The sequence below is a fragment of the Mus caroli genome, unplaced genomic scaffold, assembly GCF_978045245.1.
Source record: "Mus caroli unplaced genomic scaffold, Mus_caroli_1 scaffold_7, whole genome shotgun sequence".
NCBI lineage: Eukaryota > Metazoa > Chordata > Mammalia > Rodentia > Muridae > Mus > Mus caroli.
In genome coordinates, this window is record NW_028227262.1 from 58,921,604 (window position 1) to 58,946,766 (window position 25,163).

At 41.7% G+C, this 25,163-nt stretch overlaps 1 protein-coding gene across 2 annotated transcripts; it reads left to right on the forward strand.

Moving 5' to 3' along the window:
• Positions 1 to 5,859: 5,859 nt before the first annotated feature.
• LOC147003898 (vomeronasal type-1 receptor 43-like) lies at positions 5,860 to 15,337 on the forward strand. 2 transcript variants are annotated; one of them, XM_085840339.1, is made up of 3 exons: positions 5,860 to 8,868; positions 9,737 to 14,079; positions 15,200 to 15,337. In XM_085840339.1, exon 2 carries the CDS (start codon positions 10,663 to 10,665, stop codon positions 11,650 to 11,652), a length of 990 nt encoding a protein of 329 aa, XP_085696465.1. In that variant the 5' UTR covers positions 5,860 to 8,868; positions 9,737 to 10,662; the 3' UTR covers positions 11,653 to 14,079; positions 15,200 to 15,337. The 2 variants fall into 2 exon arrangements, with proteins under 2 accessions (XP_085696465.1, XP_085696466.1); XM_085840340.1 differs by lacking the exon at positions 5,860 to 8,868 and having other exon boundaries at positions 9,661 to 14,079.
• Positions 15,338 to 25,163: the final 9,826 nt, after the last annotated feature.

Here is a 25,163-nt window from a genome sequence, read left to right on the forward strand (position 1 = left end):
AGAGCTGATTAGAAGCAAAGCCGAACATCTCAGTTGGTATCACTGGATGATGACAGAGCAGGGTGTGCTGCAAGACTGTGCAAGGTCCATGTTGATGGCTGGCGTCTGTGCCACACTGCCTTGCTTGGGTATCCTTTCCTTCTGTTTCTGCAGGTTTATTTACAAACACCAGGTAACATTCTCACAGACAGTCTAAGGAAAAAACACAGCTACAAATATTTAAGATTTCAAACACAATTGTTACAGTCTTTTATAAAAAGCTGCCCTCCCTCAGCCTATGGGCTCTTCATGGTTTGTCCATCATATGTGCAAAGTTCACTCATTTGTGACATCTGGAAACAGTGCTGGCATTTGCTGGGCGATTTTCTTGTCTTTAACTGAAACTTTAACTTTAACTGAAAAGTGCTCAGGTTCCTCTTTGTAATTTCTTGTTCCATACATGATTCCTTTTGTAATCTGCCAAAATGCCTTCTTTCCTTTCCTTTCTTTCCAGTGTAGCCTCTTTTAATGGGACCTGTTTCAGAAATCAGTGACCTTTCCTAATGATGCATACACTATGTATAGAATTTCATGTCTCTTGATAGAAGCCTGTTTTGATACATTATGCAAAAAGTAATCACAGTGCATGGTGCAATAGATTATCCCAGGCTTCTCACAGCTTACTCTCTCCTGCCCTCTCTGATAGATGAGTGTCCTTTAATTCTGAAGATCAGAGAGTATGGATTCTCCCTTCCAGTCTCCTAACACATGCTCAGCCAGAAGGTATGAGCTGCTGAGTCTCAACTGAGAGGGGACAAGGTAGAGATTTCCTTGTCGCTTGTATCTGAGAAGGCTTCATACTCACCAGAGGCTTTTCTGTAGAAATAATGCACCTGTCTAGAATTTGCAGCCTCACTGATTCTTTTGGTTGTTTGTTTTTTAAAATCATGGATTCTCTGTGTAGCCATGGGTGCCTTAGAACTCACTCTGTAGACCAGTTAGGCCTTGAACTTGAACATCCACAAACATCGGTCTTTGAAGTGCTAGAATTAAGGTATCTGCTATCACTGCATGGCACTGATTTTTATGATATAAAATTATATAGAAGTGTATGATCAGTGAAATTTGCAGGTATCAGGATGACTAGGAAAATGTTATCTGTATTGGTACTAGTACACAGGTATTCCTGATGGCAAACAATTGGATCACTTTAAGTTTTCTCTTTGCTCCTGTGGAATTTCACCTCCAGAAAGATAAGGGTTTCCAGTGCTTTCAAAGCCAGAATCCGTGAAACCATGATATTGAAAATATCACTGAGGAGTCACAGACTTTGTACCTTCCTGACTTTCCTAAGAGCTTCAGTTTTGTAGGGCTGAGGTTTCTGAAGTGACCCTGACATTAGCAAAGCCTGTACCTGCTCTGCAGTGCTGACAGCACACTGCCTGGAACCCGTGACATGATGACCTATGATTGTTCATAAAGATCAAGTTCCTATTCATTTCTGTTCTATTTTGTTCATAACTGCTTCTTCTTTCCTTTACTCTTTTATTTTCTGTTTATCTCAGTGTAGCTATATGAAAATGCACATTTCCAGAAACCATGTGAGAGAAATCATTTTAGAATTCTCATACCCCTTTTTCAGCTAGTGCCAATGTGAACACAGTGCCAGCTACTACTTTAAACTCCACAGGTGTGTTTAAAACACTCAGCTGACACTCAGTACACATAGATCACAGAATGACATCCAGAGTGTGTGTTCCCTGTGGAATTTGTCTCATAAAGCAACTGCCAGTTTCCTTGATCATTGGGAAACAGAAGTATATCTTTATACACCCTACTATATTTTGATTCTTATGACTGGGATTTAGAAAGCAATCCCATAAGTTTTCAAAAGAACTTCACAATAAAATGGGAGTAATTAAGCAAAATCCATATATATATACAAATCTAGAATACATAATCCATAATTTTATAAAGGATTATCCTTTTCTAAAGTAGCTACATATTTTTATTTTCAGGATGATTGCTCTGTTAAGTGTTTTCACCAACTACCTGCCTCAGGTCTAATGCCTTAACCAATACCCTGTACTTGTGAATTTTATCAATTTTACTCCTCCTTAATATCTTCCATTACAGTATTCCATACTCTAAATAAGTATAGAACAATTTCACCCATAATCTTGACTTTCAGTGGTAAATTTTTACTCTATAATAGAAACTTGTTTAAAAAGTTACATGCCCCATATGCTTGGTGTCTGTGCTATATATTTTCATGTTAACTTGATACAAGCTAGAGTTATTTTTGAAGAAGGAGCCTCAACTGGGAAAATGCAAAAACTTGATTGATGATTGATTTGATATGGGAGGGCCCAACTCACTGTGGACATTTCCAAACCTGGGCTGGTCATCCTATGTTCATTTAAAATGTAAATTGAGCATAGTATAAAGAGAAGTGCAGTAAAAAACACTACTCAATAGCATCTCCAGCACTTTCTGCCTCCAGGCCCTTATTTTGAGTTTTTAATCAGCTCACATTGAAGTTGGTAGCTTAAGAGTCTCCAGGGTTGTACTGCTTCGGAAAGCAGGGATGAATCAGGGAGTGACACTGTGTCTTCTCACCTATGGCTGGGTTAGAGTACCTAAAGAGAGCCAAGAAGAGACTATTGAAGAAACTTCAGACCACTTGAAATACAGACTCAAGAAATCTGAGATTTCAGCATCACAAGACATCAATTAAAGAGAGCAGTAGCTGCTGTGGGGATAGGACATTTTTTTGAGTCTACCAGACAAGCTGTGTGTGATATGGAGAGTTTTCCCAGCATTGTGGAGGAGCCCAGAAGATTGTTACTGAATCCCCCAAACTTGACACAGTTTTACACTGTTGGATTTTGTTGAATTTGATTTTGACTCTGACCTGGTTCTTCCTTTTGAGAACAAGAAAATATTTAAGGTATGATTTATGTTACAGGGGCCTAGAATTAAGAGACTTTGATCTTTTAAATGGATGGATTTTGGAGTTTTACAGACACATTGGAGTTTTACAGAGTCTATTTGTATTTTATAGAAACTTTGAAAATTTAAGAGAATTGGGTATTTTAGAGACTAAAAATTTTGGAGAATTTGCATGTTGGATGAGATTTGAAGATTTAAGTGGTCAAATTGACATTTTAAAGTATATGGAATTTTATATTAAAATGTTGATATTGGAATGATATATCAGGAACAAAAATAGAGGCAAGGTTAGCTGCATATGTGGCAGAAGAGAGCCTAGTCAGCCATCATTGGAAAAAGAGGCCCCTTGGCCTTTCCACAGACCAGATAAGACATCCTTCCATTTCACCATTTCTTTTGGTCTATCAGTGTCTGAGCTATGTTGATCGGCTGCAGAGCGACCTTGCTCGTCAAGATTCAAAAAATCAAGTGTAAAGAGTGCCATGGATACAGCTACTCTTGGCACTGAGGGCAGAGTCTCATCAACTCCCCCCTTTTGTTTTATAAAATAAGACTTGAGTGTATGATGGGCACTTTCCACAAAGCTTTGTCCTTGAGGATTATTAGGAAGGCCAGTCATGTGAGTGACATCCATTTGATGACAAAATTGCTGAAATTTAGTAGAGGTATATGCTGGCCCATTATCAGTTTTAAGAATTGTGGGCTTGCCCCAAGCACTCCATGCTTCTATACAGTGCTGTATAACATGAGAGGCTTTCTCACCTGTTAAAGGTGTAGCGAACATAACACCGGAGCAGGTGTCAATGGAAACATGTAAATATTGATTTCTTCCAAAGGAGGAAATATGAGTGACATCCATTTGCCAGACCTGTAATGGCCTGATGCCTCGGGGGTTTACCCCTACATGAGGAGTAGGCAGAAATTGACAACAGTTCTGACATTGGGTGACAATGTCATGAGCTTCTTTCCTGGTTAAAGTGAAATGGCGGCGTAATGTTTCAGCCTTCACGTGGAAGCATTCATGAAACTCCCTTGCAGAATCTGCCTGTGAGGACAGTGCAACAGCCTTGATTCTAATGGCTTTGTCTGCCAAGTCATTTCCATGAGACATGGGGCCAGGAAGGTCAGAATGAGCCCTGACATGAGTAATATACACAAGATGTCTTCTATGTAACAGGGCTGACTGAATTTGCTGAAAAATGTGAGCAAGCTTGCTAGAGGGTCTAATTAAGCCAGCAACTTCAAGCATATTAACTGCATTAACCACATATAAGGAATCAGATAAAATATTGAGCGGTCCCGGAAAAGTTTCAAGAACCTCTAGAACTACCAAACACTCTACAACTTGGGGTGATGTCTCATTATATTGTTTAGATGTTACTTGGCCATTTACTACATATGCACTTATACCAGATTTGGATCCATCTGTATACACTATTACCCCATTTGGAAGTGGGTGTTTGGCTGTTACTACTGGAAACACTATGGCTTGGCTTAAGGCAAACTGTAAAATTGGATGTTTTGTATAATGATTATCAATTTGTCCTGAATAGGAGGCAACCAAGACTGCCCAATCATTAGTTGATGCTGCCAGGGTTTGAACTTGAGCAGAGGTATAAGGCACAATTAGCATATGAGGTTCTTTTCCAAAATGAGTAATGGCTGCTTTTATCCCCCAAAGTGCAAGTTGAGCAACTGTATTAGGATAACACTCAATGATTTTTGCAGGGGAAGCATTAGGATGGACCCACAATAAGGTTCCATTTTGCCACAAGACTGCTGTTGGTAACTGTGCAGTTTTTAATATGCACAATTCAAATGACTCTGACTCGTCAATGCTTTGTAATTGAGCATCTTGTAAGACCTTTTCTATCGTTTGTAAAGCTTGACATGCAGCTGGGTTAAGTACTCTGTGGGAGGAGATGTGGGTATCTCCCTCTAATATGTCAAATAAGTGCTTTAATTCTGCTGATGGAATTTTCAAAAATCGTCTTAGCCAATTAATATCTCCTAGCAATTTTTGGAAATCATTCAAGGTATGTAGTTGATCTTTGCGAATCTCTAATTTTTGAGGAACAATCTTGTCAGGATAAATGAGTGACCCTAAGACGGCTCCCATTCGAGCAACTTTCACCTTTTCAGTGGCCACCTGCAATTCCCATTGCTTTAATGTTTTTATTAATATAGGGTATGCATCTTGCAATAACTATGAATTTTTATGGCAAATCAAAATGTCATCCATAAAAATTATTACAAGTAATGATGGAAAGTGCTCTCTAACTGACTTAAGTGCCAATTGCACATACAGTTGAAACATGGTGGGGCTATTTGCCATCCCCTGACGTAGGAACTTCCATTGGTATCTTTGATCAGGCTCTAAATTATTAATGGCTGGGATGGTAAATGCAAATCTTTGCCTATCTTGAGGACATAAAGGTATAGAGAAAAAACAATCTTTAATATCTATAATTATAATTTCCCAATTTTTGGGTAAGGCAGAAAGCAATGGTAGCCCTCGTTGAACTGGACCAAACAGGCGCATATGTGCATTGATTGCTCTAAGATCATGTAATAAGCGCCATTTGCCATATTTTGTCTTAATTACAAAAATAGGTGTATTCCAGGGTGAGGTAGAGGGCTCTAAATGACCCAAGCATAACTGTTCAGGAATCAGTTTTGTGGCTGCTTCTAACTTTTCAGAGGAGAGAGGCCATTGAGGAACCAATACAACTTTCCCTGTAAGCCATGGTATGGGCATGGAGCCCTCAACGGCCCCTAGGAAAAACCCAAACCTTGTCTCCCATTATTACCTTCTTGAGGGATAGGTTCAAGTCTACCCTGCTCTCCTTTCACTAATCCCTTTCCTTCTTTATAGCCCATTTTCTTCATCATTTGAACAGCTTGTGGTGAGTATTCATTAGTCAAGGTCATTCCTAGTGCCTGTAAAATGTCTCTCCCCCAGAGATTTACTGGGAATGGTAAAACATAGGGAGTGAATCGTCCTATTTGACCTTCTGGCACTATCCAGCTCAAATAACGGGATCTAATAGTGGGGCAGGACTGATAACCTAACCCTTGCAAAGAACGTGATGAATGAGTATCGAGCCAGGCTTTTGGCCACCATTGGGAAGAGAGGATACTTTTATGTGCTCCTGTGTCTAAAATCCCTTTAAATTGTTTCCCTTCTATAACTAATTTTAAGAATGGCCTGGAGTCAAGAGGCATTACTAAGTAAGCAGAATCATTTCCAGTAGAACCAATCCCTCTGGTAACTCGAGGGATACCAGATAAAGGAAAACAGTCATGTAGGCTTGGCAAAATTATTAACTGAGCTATTCTATCACCTTGTGAAATAGAAAAGACACCTTGAGGACAGGAACAGAGAACTTGAAGTTCCCCTTCATAATCTTGATCTACGACTCCAGGGTGAACAATAAGACCTTGTAAGGTAATGGAGGCCCGGCCCAGTATGAGGCCGACACTCCTGGATGGCAGAGGACCTTTATAGTCAGTAGGAATAGGCTGCACCCCCATTTGGGACATCAGCATGAATCGGGTGGTGGTACAGAGGTCCAACCCAGTTGATCCTTCTGTTGCCCTGTGAACTGTGGGGTCCACCTTTTGCCTGTCGGGGTCCCATATGTTTTCGGGTGCTGAGACCTGGGGGCCCTGTACTGTTTTTTTTTGTAATGGCCTCATTATCTACTGCTGGAGGGAATCCTGGCTGCAGGTGCCTGCCTTGAATGTCCTTGACTGAACAACAATATCTAGCCCAATGATATCCTTTCCCACATTTAGTACACAGTCCTGGCTCTCTCCTTTTGACAAGGGCTCTACAGTCCTTTTTTAAGTGTCCTGGTTTGCCACAATTATAGCAGAGTTTGAGCTCAGCCGTGTGAGGGCGTTTTTGCCCTTGTAGAATGGCAGCTGCTAAACCGGAATTAGTGAGTGGCCCTCCAAGCTCACGGCAAACCTTCAACCAGTCCTGCAATCTCTTGCTCTTTCTAGGTATAATAGCCGCCCTGCATTCCTACATAGCCTGTTCATAGATCAACTGTTCAATTAAAGGCATAGCTATCTCTGGGTCCCCAAAAATTCTCCCTGCCGCTTCTGTCATTCTAGCCACAAAATCTGAGAACGACTCCTGGGTGCCCTGAGTAACCTTTGTCAAATGCCCTCTTGCCTCTGCCTTCATAGAGAGTGCCTTCCATGCCTTAATGGCAGCTGCTGAGGTCTGGGCATACACTCCTCAATGGTAATTTGTCTGGTTATTAGCGTGTTGTCCCTGACCTGTAAGCAACTCAAAAGTCCATGTTCCTTGGTCCCCTTCAACATTGGCATTGGCCCTTGCCTGTGCTTGGCAGGAGTCTTGCCACAAAGCTTTTCATTCTAAATACATTCCCATGTTAGGAGATGCTGCTTTTACAACAGTCATCCAATCCCCAGGGGTCATTGCCAGAGTTGCAAGCCTTTTCACTTGGGCTACAGTAAAGTTGGCATTGACTCCATAGTTACGGACTGACTCCGCAAGTTCTTTAATCTGTATATACTCCACCGGGGCGTGAACGCATCCGCCATAGGCCCCTTCAAAGACTGGGAATGCTTGCTGCACTTTTCTCTGTTCCTCTTTTGAAATGAATGAGTCTGAATGATACCTCTGCACATAGGGCGGAGGTGCACTAGGTCCCAGATGTCGAGGGCCCAAAGACCGCACAGAGATTTGACATTTGTCTCTAGCTGCTTTCATGTTATTCTGTAACTGATTAGCTCGTCTTTCATCTGGCTGGTATCTTTCTCCGTCATAGCCTGCCGCTTTTTCCTCTAAGTCTGTTTCCTCAGAGGAGCTAAGTACCTTATCCGATTCTGAGCTACTGACAGCTAGTGCCTTGAAATCATCTAATGGTGGATAGAGGCTCCTTTCCTTATGTGCCTCCCCAGCTCAATCTTTCTTTTTCTCTTCCTTTCCAATCCTTTTTCTAAGCTCTCCCAGGGCATTCTGTCACTTTTTTCTCTTTTACTTGGGCTCAAGGCCTGTGGAAAGTCCTTTATTCTTCAGTGCACCTTGTTTCCTCTCAGCTCTTACTCTCTCTCCCCACTCTGTCTCTGATAGACTGTCATGAATTTCGTCCAAAACTTTCTGCCCCGCTTCAACTATTTGTTGACAATCCTCGTCTATTAAGCACGATCTCACCAGTTTCCAGAATGGCATGATCCCTGCTTTAAGTTTGCCGTTCTGCTGTTCCCTAACTAGATCTCCTTTCGGTTTGTCCCATGAGGCGACACTTAATGACCCTGAGCAAGCATACCATGGTGCCACACGGTCTATCTCCCTGACAAATCCCTCTATAGTCTTAGTGGCGATTTTCAGGCCACACTGCTTCAAGACCGACCATAAGGCCGTTACTAAAGAGTGGGAGATTCCCATACTGGTCGCTGTCCAGGCCTGACCGCAACTGAGAACCAGTCAGCAGTTCCAGCGGTGGAAGCAAAATGAAACCAAAAGGGAAGGAATAATCGCCATGAAAACAATCAAAAGGGCATCTAACTCTGGAGAAATTTCAAGACTGTATGTACCTTACAGAGCCTTAATGTCCTGCAGTTCTGATTCTGCCCTGAGAACGGGGGAACTCACTTGTGCCAGTGTGATGGTGTAAAGTTCCCAGGTTCCTCCGCTCCACTTGTCCCGAGCTATCTTTCTCGCAGGCAAGAACACAATCGGACAACTGGAATCTTCTGCAGCAAAAAGCTTTATTGAATCTTCAGGAGGGAAGACCCAGACCCCAGAAAATGGCATTGCTTATATAGCCCTCAGCCATGGTGTTTCAGCACCTGATGTGGCCTGTCAGCTCCTGATTCGTTGATCGCCCATCACCCCATTACTACACTCCGAGATGGGCAGTGACTATGCGTGAGTTCACTCTCGCACTTGTGCACAAGGTTTGTTTAATAGTTAGGCACAGCAAAGGCCAGTGGCATCTTATAATGGCGATTGCTCGCTGCACGGCTCTCCACAGGGAAAACATCAGGGTCAAGAAGTGGGAATTGGTGGATAGGGGAAAGGGTGTGGGGTGGGTATAGGGGACTTTCGGGATAGCATTTGAAATGTAAATGCAGAAAATACCTAATAAAAATTGGAAAAAAAAACAGTGATATCTTTTATGTCAACCTGACAAAGGTTCACCTAGGCCAGCTATTTTGGTTTCATTGTTTGTTTGTTTTAACACAGTGTAAATCATTTAGAGTGGGAGAAGGTAATGTCAGTTCAGATAATTACCCCACAAGATTGAGATGTGGGCATATTTGTGGTGAATTTTCTTAATAGGTTATCTTTGTGAGAAGACCAAAATCAATATAACTATAGGCCCTGGCTGGTAGATACTTAAGAATACAGACGAGGAAAACCATGAAGCCAAAAGCCAGTGAATGGCACCTCTCCATGACTGTGCATCAATTCCTGCCTATAGACCTCTTCCTTAAAGTCTTCCCCCAACTAACCTAGATAATGCATTATTAGCAGTAAAATGAGGTAAAGGCTTTACTACCAAATAGGTTTGATCCTGGCAATTTACTAAGTCAATGTTTAATCAAGAAACTGTAACAATTCTACAGCATATACAACACATTGATAAATATAAAATTGTAGTTGGCATGTCAGAAATCTAGAGAAGTACCAAACATCATTTATGGAAACAGGGTGTGTAGACTCCTATAGAGCCTGTCTTTCAAGACTCAGTTGTACTATTTTGCATTATTTTATAATAAGGGATAACCCAAACTCTTTTAATTGTAATTCTATTTCATCTAGACTTTACATCCTGAAGGAAGACATGGAGTAAGCTCCTGCAAACATTTGCCCAAATTGCTCTTCTCTTAGAAGATATTCTAGATTAATATTAGAAACATGCAAAATGAAGAAACAGAGTATCAATCAAAGACTAATCTGTCAACCTGAGTTTTCTGGAAAGAACTCCACTGCAATGTTCTGCTGTTTGTAATTTATTTATATTTCATATTCTGTTTCAAGAAGGGATGGAGTTAAGAAGTTACTATCTCTCCTTGACCACCAACTTAAGGCACTGCATGAGAAAACGAGCAGATGAAATATCTACAGAGACCATCTTGTGCTGGAACACTGCCATGATTGGTGTGCAAACAGAATGCTCTTATATACCTACTGCCAACCTGACACGGGCATATGGCTGTGTATATGTTCATGAGTAGGTGGCTTGAGCTCAGCCTCAGAGTATTCTAGGTCATACTTGGTTAAAATGGCAGACTGTGGGTTGAAGAAGAAACGTCTGGATTCACAGATCACAATTCCTAAAATTTGATATATAAATATCTTAGAAAATTGGTTTTAGAGTGTATTTTTAGTCCACATGAACTCTTTCATTGGGAAGGACTGATTTATTTCACGAAATTCTCCTCATTCAAACTCACACAAAATAGTAAAACTCTGTAATGTTGCTGGCAGTGAGGGTGTTGTGGATGAAAACCAAGTAAGATGCTGTTCCTGCTACAGGAAAACCCACACATGCTAAGTAAGAGAATACTTAATCTATGATGTGTGCAATATTTAATATTGAGGGAGCTCATACACTGATGCAGCCACCATAGGACACAGGATCCAGCCATGGCTCAGCTGAGGACAGGTGAGATGATCTGGGGGTGTGAGGTGCAGCTGAGGTCTTTATTGGATTATGGTGAGGGGAACAGAGTTTCCAAGGAGAGATGAGTAATATTCTGTTCTTTTCTCCTTGGTCACTGTTCTCACATACAATGAATAAGAACAGCAGAGTACATACTAATTCTAACATTGGGAACACATTTTTCTCTGAAATTGGCATTGGCATCACAGGAAACAGCTTCCTTCTTCTCTTCCACATCCTAAAGTTCATTCGTGGGAACAGGCCCAGACTCACTGACCTGCCCATTGGTCTCTTGTCCCTTATCCACCTACTGATGCTTCTGGTTGCAGCATTCATAGCCACAGACATTTTTATTTCTTGGAGGGGCTGGGATGACATCATATGTAAATTCCTTGTGTACCTGTACAGAGTTTTGAGGGGTGTCTCCCTTTGTACCACCAGCATGTTGAGTGTCCTCCAGGCCATCATTCTTAGTCCCAGAAGCTCCTGTTTAGCAAAGTTCAAGCATATATCTCCCCATCACATCTTATGTGCTATTCTTTTCCTGAGTGTCCTCTATATGTTAATTAGCAGTCAACTCTTGGTATCAATCATTGCCACCCCCAATTTGACAACGAATAACTTTCTTTATGTTACTCAGTCCTGCTCTATTCTACCCTTGAGTTACCTCTTGAAGAGAATAAATTCTATGCTGCTAGCCATCAGGGAATTCTTTCTTATTAGTCCCATGGTCCTCTCAACTTGGTACATGGTGGCCCTCTTATGCATGCACAGGAAACATACCCAGCATCTTCAGGAAACCAGACTTTCCCTAAAAAAATCCCCAGAGCAAAGTGCTATCCAGACCATCCTGATGCACATGAGCTTCTTTGTGCTGATGACCATCTATGACAACATTGTCTCCTGCTTAAGAACTATGTTCCTGAATGATCCAATATCTTACTCTATCGAACACTTTATGATTCACCTCTATGCCACTGTCAGCCCTTTTGTGCTTATGAGCAATGAAACACATATAGTTACCTTTTTGAAGTCCATTGGTAAGAGGATGATAAATTTGAATCTTCACTGATGAACAAGATCCTTAAGTAGAGCCAATGTGCTGCCATCAGAATTGTCAGTCATGGCATGCTGTCTATGTGCTTTGACAAATGTTAAATATGAAGTTGTTTGTCTGTTAAAATGATATATTTTAACCAACATGAGAGTAAACATGTAACAGAAGATTTAACAAAATACACTTTGAGATATGACAAGGGCATTTTAATTTTTATGTTATTTTTTATATTATTTCTCAATGAAGGATGCTCTATGAGGTAGTTCTTGCCTATCAAGGTTTTAGATTTACCACACTGTCTGTAAGTATGTGACCACTTCACATATGTTTTGATATTTCAATTTTCTGTTATGAATTTTGACAAATTAGGAAAACATTTCTTACTAAAAGTAGTGCTATGATCCAGAAACAGAAGTAATTTTACACATAACTTTCAAAACAGAATTATGTGGAGAAGTCACATAGTGAGTTGTACAGCAATACTAATTACAGGATTTAAAAATCTAAGGATATAAAATGAAAACAAAAGTCTAGAATTAATAGAACATATGATCAAAACACACCCTTTGCATGGTGTGGTATATTGTTCAATCAATTCCAACTGCAAGGCAATTCCAGCACAGGGTGCTGTGTATGGAACCCTCAAAAACAGGAAATATCCACATCACACTGGTCAGCCTCCTAGAGGTTCAAGACTCTACCCCACACCTATCCTTAAACCCTGTAGCTCCTTCTTCAGTCTGCACTTTATTTAGATTCTGGTAAAATCTGAAGCTTGTGGAACCATTAGGCAATTGAGTAAACTTTACTAAGAAGTTTAATAAGTCAATCAAACATAAGTCACTCTAGATTGCTAAAGCAAGGAGAAAAAGGGTACATGAAAATCTTTCGAAAAATTAACTTGGAAGTTAATTTTTGAACTGGTTTCCTCTGGTTCCATGGACCAGACTCAGCTGCCCTCACCCCTCAATCCTTGGAAATTAGGAGTTCTGGAAGGTGGGCATGCAGTTGGTGAGAAAAGGGTGACAAATGGACACGACACAAGGGAGTGCTGTATCTGGATGTAATTTTCTCCAAACAAACACCAGGCTTTTTAATACAGAAGAAAAACAAGAAGGCTAGGTGAATACATCTGTCAAGGTACACTGGTTCTTAACACAAAACAAAGAAAATATATACATATAAAGATGACAGGAGCCAAGCCGCATTTATAACTGAGAATAGGAACAAGCCTAACTAAGATCAGCTAAACACAGGATCCAGGTGAATGCTCTGATACTATGCTAGTCTATTGTTAAATCCACCACCAGGGGTCCTTTAGTACATACTTGATTGTGCTATTCCTCTGGGCCTATTGAAAAAAAACATGCAACAGGGGAATTCCATTGACTAACCCTTTTATGAATAATACTACAACCCAGCTATTTCATAGGCCATTGTGTATTCCTGTGTTTGGGTGTGACTCGGCTATTGTCCTAAGTAATTACTATCTATGTAAACTAGCCCTGAGCTTTCTACCTTTATTCAAGTAAATTGTAATGCCTGATTATTTTCAGTGACTCTACTAGAAGTAAATGTGAGTGTTACTGAATAGGTAACATTAATGATGAATTACAAACTCATGGTTGGTTACAAGGATTTTGTAGGAACCATTGGAACTCTGGTGGAGGCTTAGCTATATGCCAAAATCAATCCTCAAAGATATGTATAATAAAATAAATACTGAAAGAGAGCACACGGATCAATACACCAGATTATCAAGGGGACAGGTTATGAGTATATGTGCTACTGGAATGCCAAGGTTCCAGGAGGCTAAGTTTCCATGAAACTCTTTGCCTCAGGACTACTTCCAGGTTTCTAAATATGTAATGTGAGTCAATACTGGAGTAGATGTAGCACTCTGGGCTTATTGTTTCTCTACAATTACTGGATTTCTTGCTTTGAAAGATTGTGACAAATAGTAGAAAAATTTAAGCCCCTAGACCCGAGCCTGAGAAGGTGAACTCTGTGACTCAATGTTCCAGGATATATGCTAACCACAAAAGAGATCGTGGCATTCCTCCACCCAACCACTACTTTGTTCCAGGAAATGTTTGTACAAAAAGAACTCCTTGACCATTCCTTGAACCTGTTATGCAAACTTGTTAGCTTGCTGTTGGTTATTGTCAGGTGTTTGTGGTGTTTGCATTTATAAACCTTTTACCTCTTGAGCTCGAGGTCAAACTCCTCTGTCCCTGCATGGTACACAAGTCGACCCGAGAGCACTGGTTCCCGAATTAACCTCTTGCTGATTGCATCAAGATCGGTCTCTTGCAAGTTCTTGGGCATCATGATATCCTGAGACTTGAGTGAGAGTCTCCCCACTGTGAGGGGAAGGATCTTTGATTTGGGGGCTCGACCAGGATCTGAGACCTCCCTCGAGCTCTGTGGACTCCCTTTGAGGTAAGATTCTGTCTATATTTGTCTGTCTGTTTATGTGTCTAAATCATGTCTTGGTGCAGCACCACTCAGATTTACTTTCGGTTCTTGCTTTGGTATTTTCCATTGCACGGTTTCTGTTTTGGGGGGACACCCCACCCATGGAGGGGCCAATGTCCTGTCTAGAGCAACGAGTGAAGTGGTGACCCTCCTACTAAGGAGAGACCACCCACCCTCATGACCATCTGGATCTTTTCTCTGAATCTGGTCATCCACATGGAAGTGGATGCTTGTCAGCCTGTATCTTATCCTTTTTTGTGTATTGTTTATGTTTCTTGTGACTTGGACGATGGGACAGACTGTGATGACTCCCCTTAGTTTGACTCTGGACCATTGGACTGAACATAGGGCTAGGGCTTATAATCTTTCTGTTGAAGTCAAGAAAAGACCATGGCAGACCTTTTGTGCCTCAGAATGGCCAATTTTTGGTGTTGGTTGGCCCCTGGAGGGCACTTTTGATTTGACCATCATTTTTGAGATTAAGGCAATAGTTTTTCAGGAAGGACCAGGGTCACATACCGATCAAAAGCCATACATAACTGTTTGGCAAGACCTGGTCCAGGATCCCCCCCCCCCCCACTCTGGGTCAAACCATCGGTACAGGGTTGCAAGCTAGGCTACTGAACCCTGGCTCTCAAAGAATCAATGGGAAACCAACTGAAATTAAAGGCTGCTCCCAAAACAGAGCCGCCTAAACCTTCTGCTCCCTCTTCTAAAATTTATCCCAAAATCGAGGGGCCCCCTGAATGGCCCCTTCCCCTTCCTCCCCCATAATCCCAATGCCAATCAGCTCTACCTCGCCTTCCTCAACCTCCTCCTGATGCTGATCAAGGAAATGAAGGTATCAGACCTGCTGCTGGAACTCAGAGACATCGAGCCAGAAGTCTGAGAGGGTAAGTCTGGACCATGAGTCTGCTCTTGAGGATCTACGGACCCCTGGTAAACCTCCCAAAATCTTCAGCCACTCCAGTACTTTCAGTTTTCATTGGCTGTTTTATATAATTTGAAAACTAATCACCCTTCTTTTTCTGAAAACCCTGCTAGTCTAACGGGACTGGTTGAGTCACTCATGTTCTCCCACCAGCCCACCTGGGATGATTGTCAACAGCTTCTACAGATTTTATTCACCATGGAAGAGAAAGAGAGGATTCTCCTAGAAGCCGGTAAAAATGTTCCTGGTGCTATTGGTGTGCCCACTAACTTGCCTAATGAGATAGATGCGGGGTTTCCTCTCAACCGACCTGACTGGGACTTCAACACTCCTGAATGTAGGGAGAGACTGACAGTCTATTGCTGGGCTCTCGTGGCAGGTCTCAGAGGGGCTGCTTGATGCCCCACCAATTTGGCTAAGGTAAGAGAGGTTCTTCAAGGCTCAGTAGAGCCACTCTCTCTGTTTATCATGCACCTGCTGTAGGCCTATGAATGCTATACTCCATTTGACCCAACTTTGAAGGGACAATAGCCAGTGGTGGCCATGGCCTTTATAGGACAGTCAGATTCTGACATTAAAAAGAAACTTTGGAGACTGGAGGGTTTGCAAAGCTATGCTTTACCGGATCTAGTTAAGGAGGCAGAGAAAGTGTTCCATAAATGAGAAACAGAGGAAGAGAAAAAGGAGAGAGAGAAACAGGAAGCAGAAGAGAGAGAATATGGGAGGGACCATAGACAAGAATGAAACTTGACCAGGATTTTGGCAACAGTGGTAGTGAAATGGAGAGAGAGAGAGAGAGAGAGAGAGAGAGAGAGAGAGAGAGAGAGAGAGAGAGAGAGAGAGAGAGAGAGAGAGAGCGCAGGACCTAGACAACCACGGAACCTAGGCAACAGGAGTCCCCCACTGGGAGTTAGAGACAATGAATGAAGGAGACCGTTAGATAAAGACCAATGTGCATATTGCAAAGAAAAGGGACATTGGGCTAAAGGATGACCAAAAAAGAAAGGCAGGGTGTTGCTCCTGGAGGATGACTAGAGGGAACGGGACTCAGACCCACTCCCCAAGCCCAGGGTAACCCTAACAGTGGAGGAGACATCTATGGATTTTCTGGTGGATACAGGAGCTTAACATTCAGTATTAAAACATCAATTAGGAAAATTAAAAGATAAGACTATTGTGATTGGAGCAACTGGACAATGGTGTTACCCTTGGAGAACTTCCTGAACCATAGACCTCGGAAAGAGACAAGTTACCCACTCTTTTTTGGTTATCCCTGAATGTCCGGCACCCCTATTGGGGTGAGAACTTCTTACAAAATTAAAAGCTCAGATTAGGTTCACTTCTGATGGGCCTAGGGTAACTTGGGAACCTCCCACCTCAGTGGTGCTGGTCCTGGGGCTTAAAGAATACCATTTGCATGAACTTCCAGACTGGTCAATCTACTCAGATGTTCAGGACTGGCTGACAGCTTTTCCAAAAGCTTGGGCTGAAACAGGAGGGATGGGAATGGCAATCATGGTCCCCTGAGTAGTGTTGGGACTCAAAACTGATGTTGTGTCCATAGGGGTCTGCCAGTACCCCATGAGCTGAGAAGCAAGAGAAGGGATCAGACCCCATATCCAGAGACTCTTACAACAAGACAGTTTGGTACTCTGCTAATCCCCATGAAACACTCCCCCCCTCACTTCCTGCCAGGTAAAAAGCCAGGGATCAACAACTACAGACCAGTACAAGACCTCCAGGAGGTTAATAAAAGAGTCCAGGACATACATCCAACCATTTCCAATCCTTACAACTTACTCAGCTCGCTCCCACCAGAAAGGAAATGGCACACTGCTTTGGACCTTAAAGATGCTTTCTAAGCTTCACCAATCCAGCCAACTAATTTTTGTTTTTAAGTGGAGAGACCCAGACTCTGGCATGATGGGTCAACTCCCTTGGACTAGATTGCCTCAAGGATTCAAGAACACTCTTACTCTCTTCGATGAGGCACTACATCGAGTCCTTGCCTCCTTCAGAGCTGAAATCCACAGGCAACGTTCCTTCAATATGTAGATGATTGGCTCCTGGCCGCAACTACCCAAACAGAATGTCAACAAGGAACTGAAAAACTCCTGACCGAATTGGGTGAGTTGGGGTATCGTGCCTCTGATAAAAAGGAACAACTATTTTGGGACTGAGATCACCTACTTGGGCTACACACTCCGTGATGGAAAAAGATGGCTGATGGAGTCTAGAAAACAGACAGTGACCCAAATTCCTACTGCAACCACCCCTTGCCAGGTAAGAGAGTTCCTGGGAGCAGCTGAGTTTTGCAGACTCTGAATACCAGGATTCACTATGCTTGCAACTTCTTTCCACCTCCTGACCAAAGAGGGAGGAAAATTATATTCTATGGCTGAACATCAAGAGGCATTTAACAAAATTAAACAAGCCTTATTGTCAGCTTTAGCCTTGGCCTTGCCTGATTTAACTAAACTATTTACACTATATGTAGATGAACGGGCTGGGGTGGCCCGAGGAGTCCTTACCCCAAGCCTAGAGTCCTGTAAGAGGCCAGTTGCCTACCTATCAAAATAATTGGACCCAGTGGCCAGCAGCTGGCCATTTGTTTAAAAGTTATTGCTGCAGTGGCCCTGTTGGTCAAAGATGCAGTTAAGCTATCTTTGGGACAGCAGATAATTATACTGGCACCCCATGCCCTGGAAAGTATCATCAGACAGCTGCCAGACAGATGGATGACTAACGCCCTCATGACTCACTACCAAAGCCTGTTGCTGAGTGAACGAGTAGTTTTTGCTCCCCCTGCTGTTCTTAACCCCACCACCCTGGTACCCAAGTTGAACAATCGTGTCCCACACATCATTGTGCCAATATCCTAGCTGAAGAAGTTGACACTCATTGAGATTTGCAGGATCATTCATGGGCTGGAAGCTCCAACTGGTACACCAATGGTAGCACCTTTGTGGTCAAGGATAAGCAGAAACCCAGGACCGCAGTGGTGAATGGGAAATGGGTGATTTGGGCCAGCAGCCTACCTGAAGGAACTTCAGCCCCAAAAGCTGAATTAATAGTCCTTATCCAGGTCCTCAGCCTAGCTCAAGGAAAAAATATCAACATTTACACAGACAGCCGGTATGCTTTTGCCAATGCCCATATCCATGGGGCAATTTATAGACACCAGGCGTTACTGACTTCTGCAGGAGAAGCAATTAAAAATAAAGAAGAAATCCTTAGCCTGCTCAAAGCTATGCATCTGCCTGCTAAGGTGGCCATCATACACTGTCCAGGACATCAGAAGGGATGAGATGCAGTGGCCAAAGGAAGGCAAATGGCTGACTTGACTGCTAAATGGACAACTCAAGGAAATATGATACTGGCTCTCAAAATGCAAGTAGATTATTATGGCCTTAGAAAAAAATAGTTTCCATTATTCTCAAAAAGATCTTGATGTCATGGACCAGTTAGGACTGAATCAACATACTCCTTATGGGGTATTCCAAACTAAAGAAGGAAAAATGATACTTCCAAGCAAAGAGGCTCATGAGTACCTGATTAACTTCTACCACCTGATCCATTTATGTGCAAAAAATTTAAGAGACTTGGTAAATACTTCAAATTATTATATTATTGGATCGTCTGACTTGGCAAGTGAAGTTTACTAAAGAATTCAGGGCCTGTGCCCTGACTAATGCAGGATTCTCCCCATATGCTCCAGGAAAAAGACTTCGGGGAGACAGGCCAGGAGCCTACTGGGAGGTAGACTTCACTGAAGTGAAACCAGCCAGATATGGTAATAAGTATCTGTTAGTTTTTATAGATACCTTGTCAGGATGGGTTGAAGCCCTTCCTACTAAAACAGAGACAACAAACATCGTGGTTAAAAAGATCTTAGAGAAAATCTTCCCAAGATTTGGCATCCCTAAGGTAATCAAGTCCGATAATGGGCCTGCCTTCATTGCCAAGGTAAGTCAGGGATTGGCCAGTCAACTGGGGATAAATTGGAAATTACATTGTGCATATAGACCCCAGAGTTCAAGATAGGTAGAGAGGATGAATAGAATCCTAAAAGAAACCTCTTAAGGTCTTAAGCTCTTAAACTGCGCCTCTGTCACAGGCAGGACAACACTGATGGACAAGACCAACTGTAATCCCCACGCTTCCCAAAAACTGACATGGCAGGTCCTGTCACAAACTGGGAAAGTGATCTGGTCCACTTTCAAAGTTGCCCCCTCCAACCCCTATATATGTGGTGGCCTATGCTCACTCCTGAATTTGCCAACTGGTAGCTGGCTTAGATTCTTGGGATATCCCTGATGCTGATGCACAGGATCTACCTCTCCAGGCAGGAAAGAGATTCTCCCCTGGAGGTACATTTGGGTGTGGAGATCCCGGGCACAGATGTCAACTTGGAAGACAAAGCTTCTATGTTTACCTTCACGATGGCTGGGATAAGGCTGCAATCTGGCGATGTGAGGGCCTAGAAAGCTTGTTCTGTTCAGCATGGGGTTGTGAGACTACAGGAGAGGCGTATTAGAAGCCCAATTCCTCCTGGGATTGGATCATAGTTTACAAAAATTACATCTCTCCCCAAAAGTGCTCTGGGAACAATCCTGGAATCTGGCACAACCCCAACTTGTATACCCCTAAATAACACTATCACTACCTGAGGGAGAACCAAGGCCCCCTCTACATGTCTGCGAGGGAGAACTTGGGGTCTCAAATGGTGTTTCCCAGACAGGTTGACCAAACGAGATCTTGGAGTCACTTTAAAGATTCAACTTAAGGTCGAGGGCCTCCTAGCCCATCCTGTGGGTCCTAATAAGGTGTTGACTGAACAAGGTCCTCCAGCCCCTCTACCTCCAAGAAGAACACCTCTGCCTCCTACTTTTACTACTGCCTCCAAGGTTAGTTTTGCCCCTCTAGAGGCCCCTACAGTCACCGCCTTTCCGCAGAATAGACAGAGGTTGTTAAATTTAGTCCATTGGACCTTGAGTGTGATTAATAAGACTAGCCCGGACCTGATCAAGTCCTGCTGGCTATGCCTGGCCTCGGGACCTCCTTATTATGAGGGAACTGCTGTTTTAGGAGGATTTAATAATACTACGACCCAATGGGCCTGCATGTGGGGACAACATCATAAAATCACCCTAACCCAGGTTTCTAGCTCTGGGACTTGCATTGGAACCCTGCCCCCAAATCATCAACATCTCTGCAATGAAACTCTAAAGAGCTATAAGACATCAGATACCAGATACTTTTTTCCTGGGTTAGACAAGTGGTGGGCTTGCAATACTGGATTAACTCCCTGTGTATCTACTGCTATCTTTGATAATTCCAAAGATTTTTGTGTGCTTGTTCAGTTAGTTCCTAGAGTACTCTATCACCTAGCCAGCACCCTAAAAAATATCTATGACAAGCATGTTACCAGGCTTCACAGAGAACCAGTATCCTTGACTCTAGCGGTCATCTTAGGACTAGGAGTGGCCACATGGGTGGGTACGGGTACCACTGCTTTGATCCAGATGCCCCGTTATTTTAATGAGCTTAGTTCTGCTATAAATCAAGATTTGAGGGCTTTGGAACAATCTTTGTCAGAGCTAGAGGAGTCGGTCGCCTCATTGTCTGAAGTTGTGTTACAGAATAGGAGAGGTTTAGACCTGCTGATATTAAAGGAAGGAGGATTATGTGCTGCCTTAAAAGAAGAATATCGTTTAATGTAGATCACTCAGGTACAAATTAGAGATTCCATGGATGAGTTAAGAGAAAGACTAGATAAAAGGCAGAAAGAAAGAGACGCCAGTCAAGGATGGTTTAAAAGTTGGTTTAATAAAACTCCATGGATGACCACTTTGATGGGACCACTATTGATCCTATTATTGCTTCTTATGATAAATCCCTGCATTTTAAAAGGTTAGTCGCCTTTATTGGAGAAAGAGTTAGTGCAGTGCAGCTTTTAGACTTGAGACAACAGTATCATAACTTAAAAGATCAGAAGCATCAGAAAAAAGATGATGTCTAATTCTAAGATTAGAACTACTTACAAGAAGTGGGGAATGAAAGATTGTGATAGAGAGTGGAAAAATTAAGGACCCTAGACAGGAACCTGAGAAGGTAAACTTTGTGACCCAATGTTCTAGGATATGCTAACCACAAAACAGATGGTGACATTCCTCTACCCAACCACTCTTTGTTCCAGGAAATGTTTGTACAAAAAGAATGCCTTGATCTTTCCTTGAACCCATTATGCAAACTGGCTATCTTGCCCATTGCTGTCAGTTATTGTCAGGTGTTTACAGTTTTTGCCTTTATAAACCTCTTACCCCTTGAGCTTGTGGTCAAACTCCTCTGTCCTTGTGTGGTACATGAGTTGTCCCCAGGGCATTGGTTCCTGAATAAACCTCTTGCTGATTGCATCAAGATCTGTCTCTTGCGAGATCTTGGGCATCAAGATATCCCTAGACTTGAGTGAGGGTCTTTAAAATCATCTTGCTTGTCTCACTATTGGTTGATTTCAGCAACTGTGAAATATAGATAAACCATGAATTTGCGGTACAAAGTTAAGATAACTCAATGAGAGAAAAGTAAGTTTTATGTGGCTAGACAGATATAGGGTGGCAATACAGTTGGACAGAGACACACAAAATGCAATGCCATTTTTAGGTTCAAGAAAAAAGTGACATTTTTTTTTGTTTTTGCTTTATGGGTAGACTTTTAATTCAGCAGGGAAACAAGTGTCATAAATCTGTGTATTTGTGGAACATTTGATGTATACACACTCACTAGCACTTATTGAGTAACTAGAGATTTCAAATAGCATTTTTGTATGTTTTTGGTACTTCCTAATAATAAAGACATATTATCCTCATACAGATATCACAGCATTGTCTCTAGTGACGCTGAGGGTCAGTGGATAAAGTATTCACTGCACAATAAAAACCCGAGCCCATATTCACAGCATCCACATATCACAAAGAGTAGCAGGAATCTTTCACCCCTAGAGTTCTTATGGGCAAATGGGTAGTGAATTCCCAGAAACTCTGTGTTACTTAGCCTGGCACACATAGTAGAGAATAACAAGAGAGCCAACAGAAACAAAGTGGAAAGTCAGGACCAGTGTAATAGGTTGAAATCTGGCCTCTTCATGCATAGTAAGATGCATAGGTGCCTGTATTCACAGACATGAACACACATGCACGCACGCACACAGACACAGACACACACACACACACACACACACGGACCCCTGGGGACCTTCCCCACAAGAGGAGACACAGCCTCGAGAGGGCTCTGACACAGGGATTCAGGAGGTAGATCCGAGTTCCAGACTTCTGGGCACCTTCCCTGCAAGATGAGAGCTTGCCTGCTAAGAGAGATCTTACCACTAGGTTTCAGGAGAGAGTTGGACTGCCAAGAGTGATGACAGAGGCTAACAGAATCACAGGAGGGACAAGCTCCAACAAGAGACAGCTAGAAAAATCTACCACCAGAGATTACCAGATGGCAAAAGACAAATGTAAGAATACTACTAACAGGAACCAAAGACACTTGGAATCATCAGTACACCCAACACAGCAAGTCCTGGATACCTCAAAAAAAAAAAAAAGTCTCAGATTTAAAAGTCATATACCACGACGTTGGTAGATGATTTTAAGGAGGGCATTAATAACTCACTTTTAAAAATACAGGAGAACAGTGCTACACAGGTAGAAGTCCTTAACTAATTACAGGAAAGCACTGCTAAACAGGTAGAAGTCCTTAGAGAGGAAATTCAATAATCCCTTTTAAAAAATTAAAAGAAAACATAACCAAACAGGTGATGGAATTGAACAAAACCATCCAAGATCTAAAAACGGAAGTAGAAATAATAAAGAAAACCCAAAGGGAGACAACTCTGGAGATAGAAATCCTTAAAGAAATCAGGAAATATACGTGCGAGCATCAGCAACAGAATACAAGAGATGGAAGAGAGAATCTCAGCTGCAGAATATGCCATAGAAAACATGGACACAACAATCAAAGAAAATACAAAATGCTAAAAGATCCTAACACAAAACATCCAGGAAATCCAAGACACACTGAGAAGACCAAACCTAAGGATAATAGGAGTAGATGAGAATGAAGATTTTCAACTTAAATGGCCAGGAAATATCTTGAATAAGATTATAGAAGAAAACTCCAAACCTAAAGAAAGAGATGCCCATGAACATACAAGAAACCTAAAGAACTCAAAATAGACTGGACCAGAAAAGAAATTCCTCCCAACACATAATAATCAAACAACAAATGCACTAAATAAAGATAGAATATTAAAAGCAGTAAGGGAAAAGATCAAGTAACATATAAAGGCAGGCCTATTTGAATTACACAAGACTTCTCACCAGAGACTATGAAAGCCAGACGATCCTGGAAAAATGTTATACAGACTCTAAGAGAACATGAATGCCAGCCCAGGCTAATATAACGAACAAAACTATCAATTACCATAAATCGAGAAAACAAGGTATTCCATGGCAAAACCAAATTCACACAATATCTTTCCATGAATCCAGCCCTTCAAAGGATAATGAAGGGAAAACATGAACACACAGTTGGGAAACTATACCCTAGAAAAAGCAAGAAAGTAATTCTTCAACAAACCTAAAAGAAGACAGCTGCAAGAACAGAATCCCAACTCTAATAAAAAAAAGAAAAAAGAAAAAGAAAATGAAAAAGAAAAAAGAAAAAAAAAACCCAAGAAGGAACAATTACTTTTCTTTCTTTAATATATCACAATATCAATGGACTCAATACCCCAATAAAAAGACGTAGACTAACAAACTGGGTACATAATCAGGACCCAAATTTTGCTGCTTACAGAAAACCCACCTCAGGGAAAAAGACAGACACGTCCTCAGAGTGAAAGGCTGAAAAACAATTTTCAAGCAAATGATCCAAACAAACAAGCTGGAATAGCCATTCTAATATCGAATAAAATTGACTTCCAACCCGAAGTTATCAAAAAAGACAAGGAGGGGCACTTCATACTCATCAAAGTTAAAATCTATGAAGATGAACTCTCAAATCTGAATATGTATGCTCCAAATGCAAGGGCAGCGACATTCATTAAAGAAACTTTAGTAAAGCTCAAAGCACACATTGCAACTCATACAATAATAGTGGGAGACTTCAACACCCCTCTCTCATCAATGGACAAATCCTGGAAACAGAAACTAAACAGAGACACATGAACACTAACAGAAGTTATGAAACACATGCACTTAATAGATATCTACAAAACATTTTATCCTAAAACAAAAGGATATACCTTCTTCTCAGCACCACATTGTACCTCCTCCAAAAATTGACCATATAATCAGTCACAAAACAGGCCTCAACAGATACAAAAATATTGAAATTATCCCATGCATCCTGTCAGATCACCATGGACTAAAGCTGATCTTCAATAACAGCATAAGTAATAGCCAACATTCACGTGGAAACCGAACAACACTTAATGATACCTTGGTCAAGAATGAAATAAAGACTTATTAGAATTTGATGAAAATGAAGTCATAATATACCCAAACTTATGGGACACAATGAAAGCATTCCTGAGAAGAAAGCTCATAGCTCTGAGTACCTAGAAATAGAAACTAGAGAGACCATACACTAGCAGCCTGATAGCACAACTAGAAGCTCTAGAAATAAAGGAAGCTAATTCACCCAAGAGTAGTAGACTGCAGGAAATAATCAAACTCAGGGCTGAAATCAACCAAGTGGAAACAAAAATAACTATTCAAAGAATCAACCAAACCAGGAGCTGGTGCTTTGAGAAAATCAACAAGATAGATAAACCCTCAGCCAGATTAGCTAGAGGGCACAGGGACAATATTCTAATTAACAAAATCAGAAATGAAAAAGGAGACTTAGCAACGGAACCTGAGGAAATCCAAAACATCATCAGATCCTACTACAGAAGGCTATACTCAACAAAACTGGAAAACCTGGATGAAATGAACAACTTCCTAGACAGATACCAGGTACCAATGTTAAACCAGGATCAGAATAATGATCTAAACAGTCCCATTTCCCCTAAAGAAATAGAAGCAATCATCAGTAATCCACCAGCCAAAAA